We start from the raw sequence: 20545 nt of genomic DNA, 5'->3' as shown, positions 1-20545 counted from the left end.
TGAGAAGTCTGCTGCAAGAATGCCCCGTGAGCCCGCGTAATCCAATGGAGGCCAAGTGAAAGGTCTTTTAATGACCTGTGAAGTACTCGGGTGCGGCTGCTGACTGTCTGTGTGTGTCCCGGGAAGCTGCTGACACACACGAGTGGGGTGGGGGGGGGGGGGTTGCGGCGCACAGCCAATAAAAGGCATTGTTTGTTTTGCTGTTTCCCGGTAGAGACACTTTTTTGTAAATATCGCGGCCAATATGGTTATTATCGCGGCCATCGCGGTAATCTGCCGATTTCGCGATTTTTTCGTGAATCGCGAATAACTGGAGGGTCTGATTGACGAATATTCACGATTCCTAATTGCTCAATTTGTATCGTCTACCAGTGCGTCCAGCACAATTGCAATGCTGGATGAGGTGTTTGCTGCCTGGGGTGTTCCTAAAGAACGTGAAAACAGACAATGGTCCCCCATTCACTAGTCAGGAGTTCGAGGACTTTGCAAAGCACTTAAATTTCCATCACCGTTAAGTCACCCCGTTGTGGCCACAGGCTAACGGCACTGTGGAACGATTCATGGCCACTCTCAAGAAGACTTTTCAACAAGCAACTTTGAACAAGCGAGATCTCCAAGTGGCTCTCAATGAAGTGCTGAGGGCCTATAGAACCACCCCACATGCCACCACGGGCAAGTGCCCAGCAACATTAATGCTGGGTCGACCTATCCGGACCAGAATTCCCACATGGGAAGGTGCGCTGAGGCCTGTGTCCCCTGCCCGCATTGATTCCGAAGTCCGAGCAGCCGATGGTGCGAACAAAGAGATCATGAAATCATATGCTGATCGACGCCGGCGAGTCAGACCCTCCTCCTTGCAGGAAGGAGATACTGTTGTGGTCAAACAAGAGCAACAAAGGAAAATGGACTGTCGATTCCGAGATGATCCTCTGACCATTACGCGCCAGAAGGGCACCATGGTGACTGCAGAATCGGACAACCGGAGAATCACCAGGAATATATCCCATTTCCAAAGATGTACTCCAGCTCGGAGAGATGCTCTCACTAGAACAGTTGAACCAACCAGCGGTGAATGCAGTGAGAGTCTTGACCAAGTAAGAGATCCTCCAAATGAGGACACTCAGCCTGAGAGTGAGACTGCCTATGATGGAGGCTCCCAACGGCCTGGACGAAATTTTCAACGGCCCAAACGACTCATTGAGGAACTATGAACTAACTGGTTATGCCATATTGTTAAGAAAGGGGGAGATGTGGGATTGTGAGCGGTCTAGTAGTTGGGTGGGCGGAGTTAGTGTGCTGGGGGAAGAGGAGGTTCCTGGGGATGGGCTAGTTAGTTAGAGTAGGGACGGGGACCTGAGAGCACCTGTTGAATAAAGCTCTTAGATAAATGAAGAAGTAGTCTGTCGTTATTATAAGGAAGACACGACACTACTAAATAGCAAATCCAACTGGCTTACGATTTACAGGTTCTCAACTTTATGCACATAGTGGGAGGAAACCAATTGTGATTTGAATGAAATCATAACATGCGACTGTCGCTTCAGCAGTCACTCGTTACATCATTAAACCAGGCAGTGCATCGTCAGTTGTTATCAGCAGTCTTGGGTAGCACTAGAGGGGACAAGTCCTGCCGAAGGCACTGAGATAGCATGGCTAGCGAGGAGCAACATGGCAAGGATGGCTCGGAAAGAGCAAATGCATTGAAAATAAACTCTAAATGCGAGTGGAAGATTGCAAACTGATGATGAAGCCTCCGAGTGTGTCAGAGGCCACGGAAAAATACACCCGGAAACACACTTAGCAGAGATTAAATGTTACTGGTGTGATGAAAGGACTGTGGATGATGTACGCAAGAGGCGGTATGATCTGATATCATATACAAAGGGGACATTTACGAGCAGGAGACAAGAAGTTACAGGAATGGTGGTGAACCGAGCTCCATCTCCATGCAGGAGCTCATTGAGAACATGATTCAACGTAGGAAGCAGCCCAAGCGACAAATCTTCTCCTGTACCCTCAATATTAGGCGAGTAGTCAGTCTATTGCCAAACTGGCCAATATGACAGCCAACCTGCCGGCTGAAATGTTACACTAAAGTGAGAAGTGTTCAGAGAAAGGACCTGCAGATTGCCAATGTTGCAATCAGGGTTGTTTTGACAGAGGTGGTGTAAGGTGGGCTCCAGTTTAAACAGCACATATGTGGTGGAGCGACAACTATACAACACACAAGACGCTTGGGTGGGGAGAGTGACAGCTCTGCCACAGGGGATAGGAGTGAGAAACTTTTTTTTTAAATTAAAATGTTATTGTAAACAACAAAGATCTGCATGTACAATTTATCATCTGCAAAACACGTCATTATATTTCATTACATTTAGAAACGTATGACTTCACCATCACCCTCTCCATTATTACACGTCATCATCCGAGTCACTTTCCTCCTCGGGGGGTGTGGGGGGAGGGGGGTGCATATATCTCCTCTGTACATATTCCATTTTCCCCATATTCTACTCCATTTTTTGGGACATTTCCTATTAATAAATGTGGCCTTCTCCGCCACCATAACAACATCCATATCCTTACTCCATTGCACCGCAGATGGTATATTTTCGGCCCCCCCACTTTAGAGTGAGGAACTTAATGCAGACACAGGAGATAGTAATGAAATACTATGTTGATGTGATGACATGGCATGGCATGGATAGGGTTCACTGTCTTGAGACAGTGTTGTCATATGTGTTTTGACGTCTGTGTAAAAACAGGAGTATGATGTTTGCAAAGATATTGTCTGTACATGTATTTCTTTGTATTTAACATTTATTGATTACCACTGTAATTAGTGATGGTTACATCAGTCCTGCAAGCTCCACCATCTACAGCTTTCACTGCTCTTGGACCTGTGGGTGATGGGATGGTTAGGTGGTGCCTGGTACAAATCGGTGTAAACCATTTCAGTTGGACACCCCTTACTGGTTACAATGTTGTGCAACACTGGACCTTTGGCGATGTACCCGCAGCATGTCTCTGGGCCACACAGTTTGCTCCTCCAGTTTAAGGCAGTGACGTCTTTCTTTCAGTATCCCAAACACGCAGGTCTCCGCTGATGTACTGCATTGCGTCTGTATTCCCTCTGATTCTATGCATGGATGTATACATATGCACTATCATCTGTGCGTGGGACACAAGTTAGTACGGCATTTGGCATTCCTTTGCTTGGTTCCAGTGTTTACAGTGGTTAAACTCACCACACAACTAGCCATGCCCAGTTCTCCTCTTGCACACCAATATGTGCAGCTGAGTAGAGAACTATAAAGGTGTCATGCGTGATCCCTGTAAAGTTTTCGACCCTCTACAAACACTAAACTTTTTATGCATGCATACTACTAAAGCACAGGCATCTCTGCAGGGCAATGGAGTACTGTTCAATGAGAGTTGTGGGACACAAAGGCTGGATGCAAGTGTAAAATACTTACCTTAGTGGAGCCTTTCCTCAAAGAGCGCTCGTCACAAAAGGCAGCATCGAAGCTGTTGCTGAAAGATGTCTAACTTCTTCCAGAAGCAGATGGATTTCAAGATGCCCCAAATTCGCACTGTTCAGAACAATCCAAAATAGATTCTAGGGGCCTTATTTAGAAGGTGGTGTGGTTCTGAAAATGGGCACAATAGCGTCCGTCGCAAAAGGACAGCATCCAAGATGTTGCTGAAAGAGATGTGTCTAACTCCGTCCAGAAGCCGATGGTGCTCCAACTGTGCACTGTTCAGAATAATCCTTAATAGATTCTAATAGCCTTAATTAGACAGTGGCATGGTTCTGAAAATGGGCACAATCTGGTTCTATGCCAATTTTTGGAGCTGAGATGATTGCTAATAATGTTCAATGTGGATTTGTGGCAAGTAAGCAAAAATTGACTAATAGCTCAAATTGGGACGAAAATTGCTTTAATGTGTTATCTTCATTAGGGCTTGTCTAAGACAGTGCATGCAAAATATTTTGTTAGCTTCCAGTGGGCTTTGAGACCACCCATTGCATGCCATTGGCTGGCCTCATTGCCATTGTCATTTTCTTGCCTCTCTTTAGCCAGCACCTGCCAGCTTCACTTCCTCTTCATGTCTTTGTCCCTCCCCTGGAGCATGGACCTTGTGTCCTCCCACTGCTAATGCTTTGGAAGGTATTTTTTTCTTTTTGTTGAAGCACTTCATAAGCATGCATGTGTTTTCAGACTACCTTCCTCATGTGCTCTCTCTTACCCATGTGCTTTTGTCCGCCTCTGTGGTTTTGCTTGCCCACTCCTGCTGTCCTTGTTGTTGCTTACCCTCACCAGCTGTCAGTGTAGTAGCTTGCCCTCCCACCGTCTGTGTTGTTGGTTTCCCAACACGTGAAGACATTTTTGCTTGCCCCAACCTGCTGTCCGTATTGCTGCCTGCCCCCTCCTGTTGTGCCTTCGTGTTACCCCTCACACACCTTCAGTTGCGCTCTGTGTTGTTGGTTGCCCCACCCACCCGCCAATGTGCTCTATTTATTGCTTCCTTGTCCCAGTCCATGTTGTTGCTTTCCCTCAAACTACCCCCATTCTGCTCCATGTTGCTTGTCCTCTGCCCCATTCCTTATTGTTGCTTGCAGCTCAGTGTAGTTGCTTGCCTTCATCTATTCTCCCTGTTGTTCAATACACTCCCCATCAGCCTGTGTTGTGCTCTATAGTTGTATATTACCCTCCGCCCCACTTGCTGTTGTTGCTTGTGCCCAGCTCACCCACCTACTCTACATTGTGATCCATGTCGTTTTTGCCCCGTCCCACTATGTGTTGTTGTTGCATGCCCCACCCACCCGTCCTGATTTGTGTTGTTGCTTGACCCCACCCACCCATCCTGCTTTGTGTTGTTGATTGCCCCCACCCACCCGTCCCGCTTTGTGTTGTTGCTTGCCCCCACCCACCCGTCATGCTTTGTGTTGTTGCTTGCCCCCACCCACCTGTCCTGCTTTGTGTTGTTGCTTGCCACAACCCACTCTCCCTACCGCAAGCTATAAAAAAAGCGCAAGTACGCAGCTGCTCTACAACATGTTTATAAGACAAAGCCCACAGCTCACATAAGCGAGACATATTGACGTGCCAATTACTGTTTATAGCAGCAGGCACTGGAGCGCACTCCAATTTAGTCAACAACATCTAAATGGTGTCTTCCAGTCTGAGCAGCAATCGGACCCAAGTATCATGAATTTAAAACTTCAAAATAAAATAAAAGTGTTCAAATGTTTGAAAGTAATGGTGTGGGCTTTCCCTAGAGATCCTAATGAGACGTCCACAGATGACGACAGGTGGTACATATGCAGATACGGAACGATGGGGTAATGCCGGGGAGCAGCAATGCAGCTAAGGTTTAAATAAATAAATGTAAAAAAAACTTTCACCAATTCAAAGCAGATGATCGTGGCACAATGTCTGCTATATTTCAAATTAAGGGCGCATCGTTACGCACAAGCCCTGATTCACTGGATTCTTAAATCCAGAACTGCCAAGTATCACGCATCAGGTGCGACTCTAACGCATTTCAGTGTGGTGCTCCGCATCACAGCACTGAAATGCATGGTCACGCATTTGATGCCACTCTCTCTGCTGTCACACAAAGTGCTAAACTAGTAGATTACTGGCCACTCCAGGATGCTAGCTTGCGGGCGTGCCTATGTGTCTGACCTGCGCTGGGGCTGCTCCCGCAGATGTCATTTGCCGGCCCAGGCGCGAGCTGCAAGAAGCACAGAGCACAGCAGTGAGGCTGCTACAATGTATTCTATTTCGAAAGCCATAGCGCATTCCCGCCCGGCGCTGCGCCACAGTCACAGCCTGATCTTACGACCCGGCCGAACGCAGTACATACGCTACGTTCTGCTGTCACCTGTGGTGCAAAGTGGGGGTGGCTGCGCAGGCAGATGAGTGTAACTGTGGCAAATGGCAGTGCTGCTTGCACCTTCGCGGTCATATTTTAAAATGAACATGATTGTCCCGCACAAATGGGAGGCAACTCACAGATCACGGTGGCTGCTGGAGCCCGGAGCAGCAGTCACAGCACGGATGACTGTGTGCAGCTGCTGCTGTGTGGTGAGCCTGAATGATCTCTAGAATTTTGTATTTGTACTTGTAATTGCATTTATAAGGCGCACAGCTACCCACATGGGGTCTCCCGGCGCCGCGTGTTTTCAGCGAGACGATAATAGAGACTACAGTTATCCTTCTGTGATCAAATCACGGCAGTGCGCCTTGCCTTTCTGGGTTTCCGGCAACTGGCGCCACCTTTGCACTGTGTTGGGATTATGGCCAAATGAAGTAATGAGCCGCGGCGGGCAAATTTAAGTTTCTTTTTCCAAGTACGCACCGGTGCCCGCCGGAAGCGGTGAGAGTATGAGGCTGGCGTCCTCTTGTCCAAATGGTGCTTAATTAGCAATGCACTGTGTGCTGCCCTCAAACCTGCCTGAGAGGGTCGTTAGCGCTCATGACTGGCAGGATGTTTTTAACTATATTATCCTTCCAGCCCCCAGGAAGGCATCACTGGTGCTAAGGCAGGCCCGCCAGAAAATAACATGCTCGGGGTCCTGTATCAAAAACTGCTGCCAATTAGATCAAGAAAATCTTGAGGAGAGTTGCCTGTGGCTCTCTGTTCCCTCCGAGTCGGCTTTAAATTCCAGTTGAATCCCCGCGACACGTCGCACCTCAACAGTGTGGGGGAAAAAAAGTTAGCTGGCAAAGCATTCAGCCTCCAGACCCACTCCCAGGCAGTGGTGAAATGGACAGCAGCAGTCAGGTGAGTCAAACACTCTGACTAGGGTTGTCACATTCCCAATAGAAGTTTATTTGTTTTATCAAGTCTGCGAATGACTGGACATAATACTAAATAGAACTGGAAACAAAATCAGATTTATTCATCTGGAAATTTCCATTTCTGTGTTTGGTTACTCTAAGTAATAGTCATGGATCAGCACTAGAACACCTGTTAAAGTGCTTTCTATTTGCATTACTTCTTTGTAGTATGTTCAGTTAAAGGTTGCAAATATTTACCAGATTTAGGTGATTTTGCTTACTTTTTTACATGCCGGAGTAACGTATCTGCCCTGTGTTCATTTGATTTCTGCAGCATGTGCTTATCTGTATTAGGCCGCAATAAAGTGCAATGGCATGGGGATGTGAAAGGTTTTATGATAATGTCTTTACTTTCATATCACACACATTTCGTATCAGTATCTTAATCTTCTATTTCAAAAGTTTAGAAGCAGTTTCAAGGTATTTTAGGGTTTCTCGTTGATAAAAAGTGCCTAATATTTTATATTTATCTCTTTCCTTGCACTTCATTGCTTCGTTTTACTCGAGAGAAAATGTCCCCCCAAGTGTCAAACATTTGGCATTTCCCAATACAACACTAAAAGCCCTTCCTTTTCTGGTGTTTTTAGCAGTTTTAAGATCTTCTTAGAGTTTCTTGTCAGTGAGTTGGGTGACATTTCTGATATTTATATGGTTCGCTGGTCTTTAGTGCTTGATTTTGCTTGCGCTAAAGTGTCACTCATAGTAGTTGAATGTCACTCATAATTCCACTGAAATTATGAATATGTCAGACATAAGCAAACAGAAACCTTGACAGCTATGTAAATCACGGGAATAAAAACTCACAGAAGCTTGGCAAACACGCTGAGTAATCCAAAGAAGGAATGCGCAAACTGAAACCGCTGATTAGCCACTTTCTTTCCAGGAAGCGAGTTGAATCACGTCAAAACTCGAGTTACAAGAATTAGGAAACTGTGGCCATGAATAGGGGAGTGAGTAGGACAGAACATGCTGCCGTGTGTAGTGTTGGGCACTAGGCCCGCATTATGCTGATCATGGAGACGCAGACACAGGATAGTAGGTTGGTAAACTGGCCTCGAGCACGAGCGCCCGGCCCCCTTTATTAACTGGGTCACGTGACTCGTGACACCAGTGGTGGGTGTGTGTAGAGTGTGGGTTACATCCTCTAAAACAACTAGACCGTGTCCAGCAGGACACTACATTCCTCCCCAACTTTAATAAAAGTTGAGACAAAATAAAGTCCGAAACTGTGGGAGGAAAAATACAAAAATATGCAATCTCATAACTTTAGAAGGAGTCTCTTCAGCTGCTTGCTAGATGACGACGGTGGACGCTTTCAGCTGAAACGTTCGTTCTCTTGGGCTCGGCGTCCTGGTCTTCGGTGGGCGTGCTCTTCTGGACGTGCGCCATGGCAGTGTGTTATTCAGTCCATTGAGATCTCGCTTTTGGGGTGACACCGAACAGGATGATCAGATGGTAGACTTGATGGAGGTTGTCTTACTAGTCCGTCGGGTCGGGTTTCTTCACTATCTTGCAGCTTGGTTTCATATTGCAAAGGAGGGAGAGGTTGAAAGGCACCCCTCTCACTGGGACGCCCCTCTCGCGGGTATTCTCCTGCCACGAGATGTCCCGGAGGCCCTCTTCTTCAGGTTTCCGCTGGGCAGGGTGTTCTCTGCAGCGTTGCTCCAACTCCACAAGCCGATGTGAAGGGAGGAGGCGATGAGATTACTACCATGCATCCGTAGCTCCACCTGGAGGGTGGCTGTTGACTCTTTCCTTCTTCTTCCTGGGACATGCAGGGTAGACGGCGACGGATCCATCTCTCGTGTCAGGACCCTCTGCCACCGGTGTCCCTGAGGCCTTTGCCCCTTGGATATCCACGGGCTGGTGTGGGGTGGTCAGTTCTCCCTCTGCTGGGTGTCTGAGCGTTCTCCCCATCCAGACTCCCACTCAATCCCAAAGGTGGGTGTTGCCAATGGTCCAGCCTGTTCATTCCTGCAGTCTACGGGTTGTCATAGGATTGTAGGTAGGGGCCTGTTCTTCACCTAGTGCTACCGATGTTCCCCTGGACTTGTAGGCCCTTGTATTCGATGTTGTGGTGCGTGTCACCTTCTCTTCTGGTGGGTGTGCAGACTCGTCACACCTCTCCTCACCTTTCTGGATGTTGCTGTTCTTGATGGCGTCGTGCCACATGATTCCTTTCTCCTTCTCCTTCCCTTCGTGGCCTCGTGCCATTTGTTCTCCATCTTCTTTTCTTCTTCGCGACGCGGTCCGGTCATCTTGCCGCTCTTGTCCTCCTGACCAGGTTTCTCCGAGCGGCGTGCACTCCACCCGTTTCCTTCTGGTCTTGTCCTGGCTCTAGGACACTGTCTTCTTTTCCACTCTGTGACTGGACCAGTCGTCGCGACCTTCTCCTGTTAATGGTTATACTTCTGGTTCTTGAGGGTGTCGAAGTTCGTTGGTTCCTTGGTCGCGGACCACGTCTAACTCGAACTTCTTGAACCTCTTGCCAGTCCACACTGCCGGTCTCTGGCAGTGGTGTTGATTGGCGCAGGTGCTGATAGCTGGGGTGATGGTGGTTGCCAGCCATGTAGAGACTCGGGATGATAGGTGTTGGAGACTTGCTGGGAGTGTTGGATGTCCGGAGAGATTTGGCAGCCATGTGCCTCCGCTTTGTTGATGTTGACCTTAGGTGGCGGCTTGACACGTAGAGTGTTCGGTTCCTCTCTTGCCTGTTGTGGGGCCACTGCCGACTCCATCTTGAGGCGGTGAGAGGGCGGCCGCTCAGTGCTGATCTTCGCCCTTGGCATCTGCGGACGGGAGCAGGGATGCCAACTGACTCAGACTGCCGACGCTCGGGGATGGACGGTCGCCTGGAGAAGCGTTGGGATGAGACGTGGACTGCGCTTGCTGCGGCTTATGTTTGGTTCATCCGTGGGGCTGTATCCTGGGATGTCGGTCCGCCTTGGTGGCTGTCTGGCGTGTCAGGGTGTGCTTCTTGGCTGGCTGTGAGTCCTCGGTCTTCTCCCTTTGTTGCCTTGTTCAGTCCACCTGTGCTCATCCGGTCTTTGGGGTGACAGAGCTGTCACTCTTCTTTTCTTCGAGGGCGTTGCATTTGGACCTCGAGGCGGCGCTGTCGTGGCGCCGGCTTCTGCTTTTGCTCTGGCGTGCTTTGCTGGCTAGTCACTTGGTGAGGCGCTCCTTGTTTGCTGGGCGATGTGACGTTTGGTCTTGTGTTGCTGTTCGTTGGAGCACACGGTGCTGTGGCGGCCTGCCACATGGGGTGTGCGACTCCTCTCTTGCCGATCTTGGGTCGTGGCCGACTCCGTCTTGAGGCAGTGTGAGGGAGGACACCGTGGGTGGTCTTCGGCCTACTGTAGGGCTTCGCTGTGGCGGTGGAGACGTGTGTGCTCTCCGACCTGCGTTCAGCAGTGTTTCTGCGTGGAGAGGTTTCCTGGGTGCTGACTGCACAGTCAGGTTCACAGGCGCGACCTCCTGTGCGCTTCTGGCTTTGCGTGGTCTTGCGTCTTCATGCCGTCCGTGATCCCTGGGATCGTCACTTGATTCCGTGGCAGTGCTTCTGTGTTGGCGCGCTTCTGTCTGCGCTCTTCATGTGTTATGCTGTGACTGGAGGGTTGCGCCACCGCTCCTGTGACTTTCGCTGGTGTATCCGTGTGGGGTTCCAGGCTTTGCTGTCCGTGTGGTGCTTCAGGAGGGTTGCGTCACCGCTCCGTTGACCTTTTCTTTTCGTGTGCTGATGGTTGTGCTTCTTGCTTTTCTTGGGCATACATGCTGTGCTCCCTTGAGTGTCCTTTGTGGAGTTCCTGCACTCTTTGCACGTTTCTAGCGCTTCCGGCGCGTTCCTGTGCCGCCTCCTGGCGTGTGAGGACGTGGCGCCATTCTGGTGTGGCAGTCTTCTTGTGGACAGCGGTGCCGCTGGCTTCTGGGCTGTTCCGGTAGGACTTGTGTATAGTTTCTCCTACGGTCTCCCAGGTGTCTGCGTCAGCATTTTCCCACTTTCTGCGTCTGTTGTGTTGCTGCACTTTGTTATGCTGTACTGGTGGGTCCTGTGCTGCGCCTCTGTCACATGTCACTTGTTGGCTGCAGTGGGGTAGGTGACCCGCTGGGTGCAGTCCGTTATTCATCCGTTGGTGGTCTGTATCTTTTCTTGGATTGTCCCATGCTTGATTTCCCTTCCCCCTGCAGTACTGGGAAATGGCCACAAGGTGGCAGTGTTGCACTACAGTGAGGGTGGTCGTCCGACTGTTCGTTTGAGAATCAACACCTCGGGCTACCTCTGCTCTTTCCGAGTGTGCTGTGACCCGGATAGCCTCGTGGATTTGGCTGCTCCTCATCAATGTCCCCCACTCATTGCAGGCACTCGTTGCGAGGTAGGTGCCCTCCTCCTTAGCTTTCTCTGTGTACTGTTGCGAGAACCTGAAACTTTTGCAGGTGCACACGAGACCCGAGTACGTTTCTGCTGCAATGGTTTACCTGCTCTTCAGCGCTCCGACAGGTCAGGGCCGCTTCACCCCCGCTGGGGGCCTCTCCTCACTGCCTCTTTGTTTTCGTGGCTGCTCCTACCGCTTCGGTCGCGCTGGGACCATACAGCAGGCTCCGGCTGCTCTCAGTTCTTGCACCTCGTGGCAGACCTTTTCTCTTACCGGCCTGCACGGGGGGTTTAGCTGGTACCTGTCCGCCTCAGGCCTTCTTGGGGGCTGTCACCGCTCCTTGGGCGGTCTGCGGGCTTGTCTCATTCCCGGCATGGTGTCGCTGCTATTGCGGGTGGGCTCCGCTCCGGGACAGCGCTCAGTTTTGCCAAAAGGGGGGTGGGGGGTGACGGGAGGAGGTCCGCTACTCCTTCGGTTTCTCCGTTCCTCACCCCTCGCAGCAGACTGCTTAATCTACACGCTGCGCGGGGGTGGGGAGGTGACGACGCTGCTCTGAGTGGCCGCGGGTGGGCTCCGCTTGTGCACTCTCTTTTCCTTGGGCAGTGTGTTGTCGGCCATGTAACCGGGGAGGGCTCCCGATGGCCTTATCGCTTGGGGCCTCTGCTCACATCTGGGTTCACCTCCGGCCACCGTCCTTTATTCTCCACGCGGGTGGGCTCAGCGTTGGTCACCTCGCGGTGGGGCTATCAGTTGCGGCCTGATCGCGGCCAGTCCGCTCTTCTCCCCTTGGGCACTTCCTCGCAGGGGTGCGCACAGGCACACGAGGGTGGGCTCCTGGTCACCTCGGGTCGCGCTGCGGGGCTCCGCCGTCCTCCACGCGGTGGGGGTCACTTGCGGCTGACCCGGGTGGGCTCCGGTCGGTCAGCGCTTCTGTCCAGGGCCCTTGTCTCGCCAGAGCGGCTCACGGCAGGGCTCTAGAGATGTGGGGTGGGCTCCTGTTCGGCTTTTCATTAGCGTAAAGGCCTGGAGCTCGGTACACGCCCCGCGGGCCTCTCGGCGGCTGGCGCCGATTCACAGGCGGTGCCCTCTGCACGGGCAGCTCTCTCCCCCCCCTTTTTACACTGATGAAACAGTGGCTGCACACGCGGGCAATACCCGCCTCGTCGCCAATGTAGTGTTGGGCACTAGGCCCGCATTATGCTGATCATGGAGACGCAGACACAGGATAGTAGGTTGGTAAACTGGCCTCGAGCACGAGCGCCCGGCCCCCTTTATTAACTGGGTCACGTGACTCGTGACACCAGTGGTGGGTGTGTGTAGAGTGTGGGTTACATCCTCTAAAACAACTAGACCGTGTCCAGCAGGACACTACACCGTGTGAACTTCGTGGCTCAAATGCTAGAATGAGATAGAAAACTCGCACTTTTCAAAATGTGCAACTAAGCTCTCTGCAACACACTGGACAATTCCCGGAAAACTGAAATACAAGTTTGAAGGCGTCGAGCCCGTAGAGCTGTTCGGCAATCTAATCCTCTCTAAACGGAAGCAAATGATTGAAAATCATGTCATGCACAACACTGGCGTCTAATATAAAGCTTTAATTCTAATTTAACGGTATATGGTTTCGAAACAGGATTATGTGTAAAGTTATTTTTCTTCATGTATGGTTTATATTTCTCAGACATGTTTTTTGTTCTAGCGCGTTTCCTTAATTCCTTTTGACACTTGAAACGATGCAAATTATTGTTTGCACCTGCGAAGATGCCGGCTGGGAACTGATCCACAGTCCACCTTAAGGACTGGCAGCGGTGTGAGGAGGGACATTTTCGGAGCGATAGTCCTTCCGGACTCTCTATGGGATATCCTAGAATCTTACTGGTTTGTGCAAAGTAAAAGTAACAACATTAAGAGCATGACCAACAAACGACATTTGCAGCTGGGTGGTGTTTGAGGAGAAGCCAAGGAAAGTGAGGCCTGCTCCATTGCCAGTATCTGCTGCTGTGATTGGACTTAAGATACAGCACACGAATCCTAATTGACAGGCGCTCTGCGATAGGTCGACACCAGAAGCCATTGAAGCTGCGCACCCAGCGGGCCTCGAGAGCAGTCCTGAGTCGCAGCAGCGCGGACCTCAAGCACTTTCCTGACTAATGCATTGGAAGCCTGCTGCAATAGCAAACTATATAAATCCGGCATTGTGTTCTTAAAACCACAGTTATCAAATATAATACAGTCAGGGGCGGCCTTAGGCATGTGCAAGCTGTGCACCTGCACAGGGCCACCAAACCCCAGGGGCCACCACGCCAATATATATCCTTAATATAATAATCCTCTGAGGATGGATACAGATTTGCGTGGCGCCCCCTGGAAGGGATTTGGCAGCCTCCGGCTCTGTTCCACTTCCAAACACCCTGACCCCCTCCTCTTCACTGGCCTCCGCGCTCCGCCCCGCCCGGACCCCCTCTTCCGGGGCCCCCTACCTACGCTCCCTGCCCAGGGCCACCATGAGGCAGGGAGCCATTCCTGCATCATGGCTATCCTTATCCAGTTATAATAAGGATAGCCAGGAGGTGTCCTAAAAAAGTGGCAAAAGAGACTAGTGTGATTACATATACATACTGAGGTTACGCCTGATGCACAGACTCAGATGTATTCTACAATGGAACAGCACGCTGAGAAATCCATCCTCCCCCTTCCTCCCTTCCCCACCGGTTTGGGAAAGTATATTTTAATTACAGTTGCAGTCTTAGTCATTTGCAGAGGGAAACAAAAAGTTTCCAATGACGTTTAATGGCCTTACATTTACAGACACTGAATCTGCTAAAGTCATGAGACTGCTTCCAAGACCAGAGCCAATTAAGACCAATGCTCCACAGCTCTCATGTTGAGGCAACTAAAGCTCCATAAAAGAAAGCATTCTGGCAACAAGATATTATCTAGAAGTGCTGCCTTTTCTTGTGAAAAGTCTGGCTTTTGTGCTTCCCATATACTGACCAAGGATGGAATAGCTAAAAAGATTGCTGCTGGAAAACTTGCACTCTAAGGACAGGTGCGTCCGGAGGAAGAATCTGATTCAAACAATCCCTGTGAGTCCTGAATTACTAACAAAGATCCAGTAATAAAAGTAGGCAGAATTTACAAAGACTGGCATGTGAAAGTGTAAGCATTGTGTTCTGATTACGCTCCTAAAGTGCAGCTGAGGGTAATAATTTTTGATGGTGCCCCCACAATTCAGCAAAGAGAAATACTCAGTATTCACTGATCTTTCAATCTGGATTATGGGTGACTAGAGGGAATGGTGGGCAGGGTGGATAAGAAGACAACAGTTGAAGATTATGCAACAATATGAATCTTTACAATTAGGCAGGTTTATATATGCCTCTACCATATAGTATTCTCTCATATGGGCTGACGCTAACATATAAGACCAGCTTGCTATTCATGGAGTGGCCTAGTAAATTCGTAATAAAAAAAAAAAAAAAACTATTTCATAACATTCGGTGCTTTCACCATGGCCCTCCTCAAAACACCGTAGTAACAGGCTGAGTTGCTCTGAGGGAAAGCAAACTTTACAGATCTGGGTGTCATGCTCTTTCCTAAGGAAATCTTACCGGAGTGCTCGTCCCATAGTTTCATAGTTCATCTCAGGTTTATTTTTGTGTTTCCCCCACAACCTGGACACAGCTTTGGAGTCTACTAATTTGAATATGCCCTTTTCCCTTTGTGTCCACTTGATGTATTTAGGACATGTGTTCCTGTCTTGAAGAAGTGCCAAAAGAAACTCCCATAGGTAGATGGTGTTACCTAAAAAAAACGAAAAAGACAAAAATTTCAAACGTCATCGCATTAGCAGTACATACGGTAAATTATTCTTGCTAGGAAACTGTCAGTGAAACCTGAGTTAACATGTGCAAACTTTGAAGTTTGTGGCTCCTCACAAAAACATTTGCTGGTAGCTTCACTCCTTGAAAATGGTCAGCGATTTACTCTAATTAACAACACGAGTAAATACATTTTCAGGGTCGAAGGGAGGGAGCAGCCCCAACATTTGTGGGAGTAAAGGTAGGGGAAGAGGTTTCTCAGTGGGAAAAAGGGAGGGAGCAGCCCCAACATTTGTGGGAGTAAAGGTAGGGGAAGAGGTTTCTCAGTGGGAAAAACATTTTCCCCATGGATTAAATAAGAAGTTAGCAGTTGCAACTGTACTTGTGCTTTACATTTTGTCCCTTCGGAAATATATAAATGTATAAGCATCAACGCCACTGTACTCCTGGGACGCTGGGACAGTCGCAGCTTCCCACCAATATTGTTTGAATTTTGACCTTTTTGTGACTCACAGAATGCTGCCTTAGTATAGCTTTGACGTGCTCCCAATATATTGATGGGGACTGGTGAAGAGAGAATGAAAAGAAGAGCAAAAAGAAGAAAGTGCAGAGAACACAACAGGGAAACAAGTCACAGAACGAATAGAACGACGAAGGGCCAAGAGTATGATCTTGTTACCATATGTTGTCACCACAAAACAGATACTGTAAGAAAAATAAGGTCGGCAAAAGTTGCGAGCACAGACTGAGATCAACGAACACATGAACCCAAAGAGTTCGATGACGTTTTACCCTTGAGAATCATTGGTTCAATGCACTTCTTTAAGTGCAAATGTTAAGTGGAGTGGTGTGGCTCACTGGTTAGAGGTGGCAGACCCGGGAGCAGAGGACGGCCCGGAACCAGGGTTCAATTCCCGACGCGGCAGGGTCTTGGACCAGGTCAACGGACTCGATAATTCTCGCCTCGGTGCCTACTCTAACTAGGGATCACACTCGGCAACTCTGGGCATTAGCTTGCCTCATCTCCACAACGGCCCCCCACATACGCCGGGGATGCCTGGTTTCACCTTGGAGATACCCAGTAGGGACCATCTCACAGGGAAAGCCAGGATGGGTTCCCCAGCGGTCTACAGCGCAGAGATACTCCTTCGGGAGTCGATTCTAGCGCTTTAGAAACCCACAATCAATCAATCAAGTGTAGATACTCATGAAATGGAGCCATGAACTAGAGTTGGAGTTTGGGGCAGGGTAAGTGTGGTGCTAGGAGAGTGACAAGGGCTGGGGCTGGATTCCAAGCATTTAATTAAATTGGGGATTTCTCAGTATGCAACTGTTTATGATGGCACAAAGACACTTCTGCCGATTGTTAAGGATTCGGTTTGTCTTTCTTGCCCAGTGCTGCGGTCATTTTTACAGATGTGCTGACAGTAAAGAGCTTGTAGCAGGTGGTATAGATGTTCAGAGAGGGTTAATCTGCTAAATATTTTTTCAAGCAGTCTGTTGAGTAGACAATATGAAAAATGATTGACATTTCCCTCACTGAGCACTTTCACAACAATCTCGAGGGCCTTGATGGTCAGTCATCCTTCCCCAGTGCCCATTCCCCAAGGGATGTAATGAAAAAAGCAAAAAGCCATTAAGCATGGGGCCCGAGTTAAAGTCGGTGGGTAGCAGAGGTCTGCACTTCACACAAGGAACGTGCACTCCATGGGCTCACTCAGCCCTCTGTTTGGTTAAAGTGTGTAATTTCTTTCACTGAAGGTGTTAAGCCTCTCCTGTGATTGGCCTCTGTTAAGTCAGCGGAAGAAACAGTTTGATGTGCCGTGCAAAGCATCTGATTGGTCTAGGCAGTTTCTCTTACCTACGTTGTGAAAAGCGATTCATAATCACCCCTGAATCTGAATTAAGAAAACATGAAGGTTTATGGCTAGAATATATGACTGATGCCATCTCCTTCCAAAAACAAAGGAAGCGAGCCCTGCCTTTATCAATATGAAAAATCTTAATCAAACTTACCAAATATCTTCCCCCTGCCTCAGTAATAAGAAAACAATTACAAACATCAGTAAACTAAAGGTGACACGCAAAAAGGACTGCGTTGGTTAGTAAATCCATTCCAACAAGACAGCACATCTTGTTTACCTGGGAAAATATATAAACTGGATTTTTGATTTGACATAGATTACGTATGTTGAGTTTGATATGCTGCTGTGCACGAATTCACTTAAAAAATTTTGCTAATGGGACTTTTTTAAATTGAATTTTTAACAGAGAAAACCAAGCAAACAGTTATACGTATGTGAGTTCCTTTTACACAATCATGAGATATACTGAATCGTGTTCACGTCACTGTTTGCTACTGTTGTAATGCATATTCAAACGGTGTATCTGAGCTATAACAATAAAACCAAAGAATGATTGAGTAGCAAGAATAAAGGCAGCACTGTATTTACAAGTAAAAAAAAACAAGATGCATATGTCTTTGCTGGAAAGAAATTTGAGTGATTTTCAGGTCTCGAAGCCTCACCTGTAGTGTCCTGCTGGACACATTTTATGTTGGCCAAGGTACGAGTAACCAGGCACTCAGTGGCGGCTCCTCCACATGGCAGCGGAGCATCGCCCAACTGCCTGGTGCAGAGTCAGCAAATGAAAAATAAAACGATGTTCTAGCATCATTTTCTTTTTTGTTTGTCGGCTCAGAGCCAGCTTGTGCAGGGAGGGGCAGGGCAAGGGAGAACAGAGGAGGAGTGCTTGTGCACTCCCCACGGGCGCATATGTGTTTGGCTGGCCGTCTCAGGCTGACCAAAACACACATGTGCATTTAGGATTCAGCAGCCAGGCTGGAGAAACCCCACAGCGTACATGACTTGAGCGGAGCGTCTTTCCAGCCCGCTCAGGTCAATCCCTGCCCTGCGCTGCAGCACAGGGATTGGATGGGAGTCTGTCCCGGGGCTGCTGGGACCAGGCAGAGGCCAGCAGGAGCGAAGCGATGCAGGAGGCGGACAGCGGCTTCAGGTAATTTTTTTAGATTGTTATTAACAATGCCCCCCACGTGCTTCCCCACCCGCTTCACGTCCCTTTATTAGTGGCAGCCGCCAAAACAGCCACTCCCTGAGGGCTGGCTTTCACACTCACCCCACACCCATCCAACGCTGGCGTCACAAGTGAAGTGGCACTTGACAATAAAAGAGGCCTGGTGCATGTGCCCTGGGCCAGTTATATGCACAGTATATATGGTTCCGTGTTGTTACTTCACCTGCAGGCAGGCCTAGGGCCCAGAACCCTACAACAACCTAGTCTGTGCTAAGAGGATATTTTTTTAAAGCAGAAAATATATGTGCCAAGACACCGTGAGGACCCTGTCATAAACTCAGTTTGAGCCAACCCGTGTTATTTAAAAACATACATTTTGAAACAGATTGGTTTTAAAAAAATAAACGTAAAATTGTTTACAGTTTAAACGCACCCCAAAGAGTGAGTGGTCGGATTTGAGGGGAAGTGGTCATACATCTGAGACAGGTGGATGGCCCCCCATGTAAACGTCAACTGGCCCTGCAGACACCGACACTAAATGCGTCATAATGCTTCCACCCGTCTAGGAAATAGTTATCTGTTGTACAACTAGTAATCGTGCGTGACTCTTCATCCTAATGGGTTTACTACATACCTTGAAGTCAGCCTAGCTCACTTCTTTCATGTTGTTGGCACCATTCAAGAAAGCAGACTCCAGCATTAAACTCTATTTATTTAGTACCTGGCAACCTTCATGCCCATAGCTACCAAGTTTTCTAGGTCCATACGTGAGGAGCTGATCCAATCCTGTTTTTTTTCCTTTGAATTCTAGGACTTGTAGTCCAGGTTTTATAATGTAAAAAAACAAGACTAGTACCCCAGAATTCAGAGGAAAAAAGATGGACTAGAGTAAGCAGTGGGGCGTGGACCTGGGAAACTTGGCAGGGCTGCATTCCTGGCATTAGAGGTCATGCTAGGAAATGTTGCATACCTTAATTTTAGGTATTATATCCTGAATTGCAATTACATTATCCCAGTGGTGCTTCATTTCAGCTGGCGGTTGCAGGTGGGACCCATCGGCACTTAATATTGGGAACCAGCACTAATTTTCCCTCATCGGAGTTTCACCCAAAGCAAGAGAGGGAAAAATACAAAAGGGGAAGAAGAAGGAGAGAACGATGGAAAAACATTGACAAAGGGAGAAAGCAGGGATGAAAAAGATTTCAAGAACAAGATAAAGCAGGGAGTGGCTTCTGGTGGATAAAAGAAAAATGAGCTGGAATTAGGACTGCTTAGCCTTAGTATTCAGCACCCTCGAAGCGCTGACTGCGGACCCCCGAGTAAAACCTTGGGCCTTAGCACTCATGGTTATTCGAATTAAGCACTGCTTCGCAGTGATAGTCAAGTGGCATCACCAGCTGCTAAAGCACAAGTGTTGTGACCCAAGAATTCTGCTGCAGGGAAATGCTGGTCAATAAAAGACTGGTGAGCTGGTTTATAACATAAGAAGGGATATGGTGAAGAACAAAGCCTCATATTATATATATATATATATATATCAAATCTTTATTTCGGCCACTGGCCATCAAAGATGTACAATAAAACATACACTAATCACTGTAAAATCATCATACACAATCAGTCAATACATACTTATTCAATGAAAAACCTTAAAATTGAGTACTAATAAAATTACATTTATAAAACTATGGACCTTTACATTAGGAGGGAGCTTGGGTCTTCAGAATACGGGTGCGAGTGTGCCACACATTGATGAGAAATTTTGTTATTGCAAACACAGTTAGGGTTGAAATGTCCATTTTTAAAATTCTGTACATTGGGAGATACTCCCTACAACCCAGATTTCTGATCAAAGGTAGGAGCCAATACTTCCTCGCAGTCTTATATACTGGGCAAAACATGACCAAGTGTAAATCGGTTTCATCCGCACCTGCACAGGCCGGGCACTGTTTTGTCGAAGGGGGTGCTGACCAGGAGCTGGTAAAAGATCGTAGGGGCAGTGTACCATATCTCCATTGGAGGAACAGCTTCCTGGCCAGCACGGGGAAAATATCATCAAGGACCCTCTCCAGCCTGTATAAGTCTTTACTTTGCACAAATGCCGAGGTAAGTGACCCTTCACCCTGGCTATCCAAGGCCATGACTAATTTTTGTTCATGGTAAGCAGCGGCAAGAGCTCTCTTAGAGATGTTTAGTGACGCATCGGCGGGATTAGACCAGAGGTCAGGGAACCCTAGGGTCATACAGGATTTGTGGATATATTTTATCCAGGGGATCGATAGTGCTTTTGGGTGGGATAAAAGCTCCATCAATTCTACCCTGTAGGTAAGAAGTTCTTCACTGCTCCATAGCCTTCGCCAAAAGGCTATGGGTCTCAACCCTAATTCGTCCACTATTGGTCGTAGACCCAGATCCAGCCTCAGGGGGAGGAGGGGGGTGCTAGGCGGAAGTGCGACTATCTGCCTGATAAAAT

At 48.4% G+C, this 20545-nt stretch overlaps 1 protein-coding gene across 2 annotated transcripts in view; it reads right to left on the bottom strand.

The window, feature by feature from the left end:
* ELF4 (E74 like ETS transcription factor 4) overlaps positions 1–20545 on the bottom strand; it is a 259188-nt gene that overhangs the window by 42680 nt on the left and 195963 nt on the right. For both annotated transcript variants that reach the window (XM_078688365.1, XM_078688366.1), the window contains one exon: positions 14830–15022. In XM_078688365.1, coding sequence (XP_078544491.1) covers positions 14830–15022 — 193 coding nt within the window. The remainder of the gene's footprint in view (positions 1–14829; positions 15023–20545) is intronic.

The sequence above is a fragment of the Lissotriton helveticus genome, chromosome 4_1 (genome assembly GCF_964261635.1).
Source record: "Lissotriton helveticus chromosome 4_1, aLisHel1.1, whole genome shotgun sequence".
In the NCBI taxonomy this organism is placed as follows: Eukaryota; Metazoa; Chordata; class Amphibia; order Caudata; family Salamandridae; genus Lissotriton; species Lissotriton helveticus.
This window is presented reverse-complemented; position numbering and strand designations above follow the sequence as displayed.